Genomic DNA, 4216 nt, shown 5'->3' on the forward strand with positions numbered 1-4216 from the left:
TTATGGATTATAATGATCTTGATTATTCTGATGTATACAACTTTTTGGTGAATAAATACTTAGGGTTCAAACATCACCATCATGTATTTTCAGTGAAACCCATCATGCTCAAACAACAAGTTTATGTTGAATTAAACACAATTAAACCCTTCTTTCATTCATAAGTCATATCATCATTACATATCAACTAATTCAATCTCAAAACTCTAACAACACCTCTAAAACACAACAATATAACACTCTATCTGTGGCTTTACTTGGAGATTGATGTGAACAACAGTGATGCACAAAAGATAGTAGCCACAACCATTGCAACTGAGACGTACATTATTAGCATCTTCATTGCTCTAACTTCACCCTCCAAGCTACCCAATCTCCATGACACATTCAATCTCCATTCATCATAGTCACCACCAACCTCTGCATCAGTTTCTGCCCCTGCTGCATACCCATCATCATCAACCCCTCTAAAGAAGTTGCAGTGGCTTCCCTTCTGAATATTTTCAAAAAAAAAATCAATTTCAACTGCACAGCAAAATAGACATAGGAAAATGGAAAACAAACTTAATTTATCCTAACCTAACTCACCGAGTATCTTGCACAAGTGTGGAACAACCTATCTGGATTCTCTCTTGTACCGGACTTCTTGATTGTCGTCTTCAACCCGCACAAGCATGTCTGGTCATTGATCTTCTTCTTCCGTCGCATGGAAGAGTTGGAACCATGGCTACCGATAGACTGAGACGGCAGGTAACCGCTGCGGCTTCCACTCATCATAACAGCGACTCAACAAACATACAGGGTCATCTACTACGAGAATCACGCACATTTATGCTTCAGATTGGGGTTAGGTTAGGGTTGTAACATTAGGACTAATTTGAGCTAAATAAGCATACATATCTTATCAGCATTAACGGTAGTCGTGCTGGAGTGTGCCACGCTGGCACTTAACGTTCCAGCTCGACAAACGTTAGACACCTCAGCAACTGAGATGACGGAAGGACGAACTCGATCAACGTGAGTAACTTTCGAGGACACTTTTGATTAATTTTATCTTTCGAGGATGAAAATGGAGATGAGAGTATCTTTCAGAAACAATTTTGACTATTAACTCTGTTAGCTATATTAAATATTTAAAGTCTTAGTATTATAAAACGAAAGTGAGAGTATTAATGAGAAATGATTTCGACAAATAAAAGCAACACTTTGAAATTTTTAATTTGGCAAGCTTCAATTCAACTATATTTTATGTTACACCTCTTCAAATCAGTTACGTGAAGTTGTATGAAGATATTTTTATGTAAACGTAATGATTGAAAATCGATAGACTTTAACTAAATGATTTAATATAAAATATGTTCAACATTTTGGCTATTATGGTCGCAGAAAACTAAAATAATTAAGAAAAAAAATTAGCGGGCTAACATTTTTATTTAAATCTAACTAGTACTTAACTAGCAAAAACGAATGAGTAATTTTATACTATTAGATATAATTTTATACCATTAAAAATATTAATAATAGTTAATTGATGATTACAAATCACAAAATCTACTAGTCCCTAAAATTCATCATAATTTTATTATGTATGTGAATCATAAATAAATTGTCAAATTTATCGCAAGAAGTAAAATCAGAGTTTTTCAGAGACAAATCCCTTCTTATATGGTGTCGGATCTCAATTCCAAATAGGAGTAAGGTGTTACGTTATGTTTTATTGTCACTGGCAACTACATAGCTTGTAGGGGTGTAATTGGTTTGGTTTGGTTTTAGACCAAAAATTAACTAAGTCGACCTGTTTGGTTCTTTGATGACATCAATTGTTTAATTTATTGTTTGTGACACAATTGAACCGAATCAAATCGAATCATTAGTGGTTTGGTTTGGTCGATTTTTTTAATTTTTTTAAAGTTAATAAACAGAATTTAAATGATTATAAAATAAAGTTTAAAACAGTCAATAAACTAAAATAAGTCTAAGGTTCTGAGAATTGAACCGATCATCGAACCATTCTAATTATTGGCTTACTAGTCCAACCGATCTAACTGTGGTCTAATAAAAAAAATGTTTTAAAATAAAATAATAAATAAATTATTGAACAACTCTCATTAACACAATAAAAAACAATCAATAAATCATCAACATAATAAAAATTATAAAACATGTGTATTGCTATGTTATAAAATTATAGAACATGTTTGTTTAATAGTCAATACATTGATAATATTAAATGTTTCCAAACATCCAATCAAATGTGTTTTCAGATAATTGTAGAAGATACCTAAAAGATGCACCATCAAATTTTTAACATAGTTTTCAAAATGTTAACACAAAAATTAACATGCTTTAACAAAAATTAACAAAATTTTCAACCAAATTTTGACAAGCTCGGCACAATAATTAACAACAAAATCAAGAAACTTTAACAAAATTTAACAGCAGACAAAAAAAAGTAAGAACCAGCAAGAACAAGCCAGTAATCAATTTATTAGTATCAATTTATCATCAATCAATAAGCCAGTAACATGATTAATTAGTCAAGAACAGTGAGCAAAGCCAATCAACCAAAAACAAGCACTAAGCACTGACAGGGCTTCCAATTAACTGAAGCAAAAAGTAAAAAAAAATAGCAACACATTACTTAATCAATAATCATCAATCAATGAAAGCACAAAACACCAGCAGTGAGAATACTAGCAGTGAGCATTAAAAAACAACGATCATTGACCATCAAAGAACAAGCACGAAGAGGGTTTGATTTCTGGGCAGACAATAAAAAAAAACACGAAGAACAAGCACTAGATTGGAATGGAGCGAAGTAGCAAACGCCGATAGCACGAAGATAGAAGTTCTTGAGTGCAACGGAGGCGGCAATAGTAGTCTCTCACTCCGACAGACGGCGACAAGATTGGAATGGAGAAGGGTTTTTTCTTGGTTGAGCTTCTGCTCTCTGAACTCGAAGGAAGGAGATTGGAATGGGGAAGGGTTTTTCTTCAATAAAATCACAAAACATTCAATAATCAATCATCATGTGATTTGATTTCTGAACAGAGCATTAAAAAAATGAAGAACAAGTGAGCGTGAGCACTGACATTCGGTCTGAGACGGCGAGCAGAGTCAGCAGACGAAGACGATGGCTAGCATGATGGTGAGAAGACGAAGACGACGGACGCTCGAGAAAGAAACAGCGTGCCTGCGACTGGCGAGTCTAAGAGCGAACAGGGGTCGGTGCGACGGACGTCACAGCGGCAACAAAGGCATAAGGCGGTGGTGGAGGCTATGGTTGCGGGCAGCAGTTCTTTGTTGTTGCTCTCTAAAATCTGATTTCTGAAGGAAGGGGCTTGGGGTTGGGGGCACAAGGCTGGGAATTGGCATCTCTCTCTGTTTTTTAATGAAACGGCGTCGTGCTACTGAAATTGGACAGTTTCGGTTTCGGTTTGACCGGCCGGTTCAATGGTTCACGTCTGATTTTTAGTTGGCCGGTTTTAGATAATAAGCCAAACCATTAAAGCTGTCGGTTCACGATCGGACCGGTTCAACTGGCCAATCCGGTCTGATTTTCAGAACCACGAAAATAATAAGAGTACATGATAAACCCATATTTCGTGAGTTATTTTGTGCTTAGTTTGAGTGATTTATTCAATCCTTCACCCACTTATTCATATTAATTGCATGGTTTTACTTTCCCTTCCTTATTATGTGATGTATGTGAAAAACATGTTTCCTAAGCTTTAAAATCAATTATTTTAATTACCTTTATTTCCATTCGATGCCGTGATTAGTGTGTTGAGTAGTTTCAGATTTTCTAAGGCAGAATGACTTAAAGGATGGAAGAGGAAACGTACAAAAATGGAAGGAAAGTGCGAAACAGAGTTTTGCAGAAACTGGTATCCACGCGATCGCATGGACGACGTGATCGCATGCCAGAAGCGAAGAAGCAGCGACGCGGCCGCATGACTGACGCGATCGCGCGCCTTCAGTAGAACGCATACGACGCGGACGCATGACTGACGCGACCGCGTGGCAAGGAAAAGCTCCAGATGACGCGACCGCGTGACCCACGCGGACGCGTGACAGAGGCCACGTATCAAAATTTATAGAATACGCCCCCAGCGATTTCTGAAGCCCTTTTTGGCCCAGATCCAAGTACAGAACACACAGATTAGAGGTTATAAAGTGGAGGAATGCATCCATTCAAAAGGGAGCTCGCCAATTT

At 36.8% G+C, this 4216-nt stretch overlaps 1 protein-coding gene across 1 annotated transcript; it reads right to left on the reverse strand.

Annotated features, from left to right (window-relative positions):
- Nucleotides 1-253: 253 nt before the first annotated feature.
- On the reverse strand, nt 254-777 carry LOC110264733 (uncharacterized). Its single transcript, XM_021106776.2, has 2 exons — nt 589-777; nt 254-493 (listed from the first exon to the last, which is right to left on the reverse strand). The coding sequence occupies exons 1-2, from the start codon at nt 775-777 to the stop codon at nt 254-256; spliced, it is 429 nt and encodes a 142-aa protein (XP_020962435.1).
- Between the last annotated feature and the right edge of the window lie 3439 nt (nt 778-4216).

This window comes from Arachis ipaensis, chromosome B7, assembly GCF_059453495.1.
Source record: "Arachis ipaensis isolate K30076 ecotype BB chromosome B7, ASM5945349v1, whole genome shotgun sequence".
NCBI classification, from domain to species: domain Eukaryota; kingdom Viridiplantae; phylum Streptophyta; class Magnoliopsida; order Fabales; family Fabaceae; genus Arachis; species Arachis ipaensis.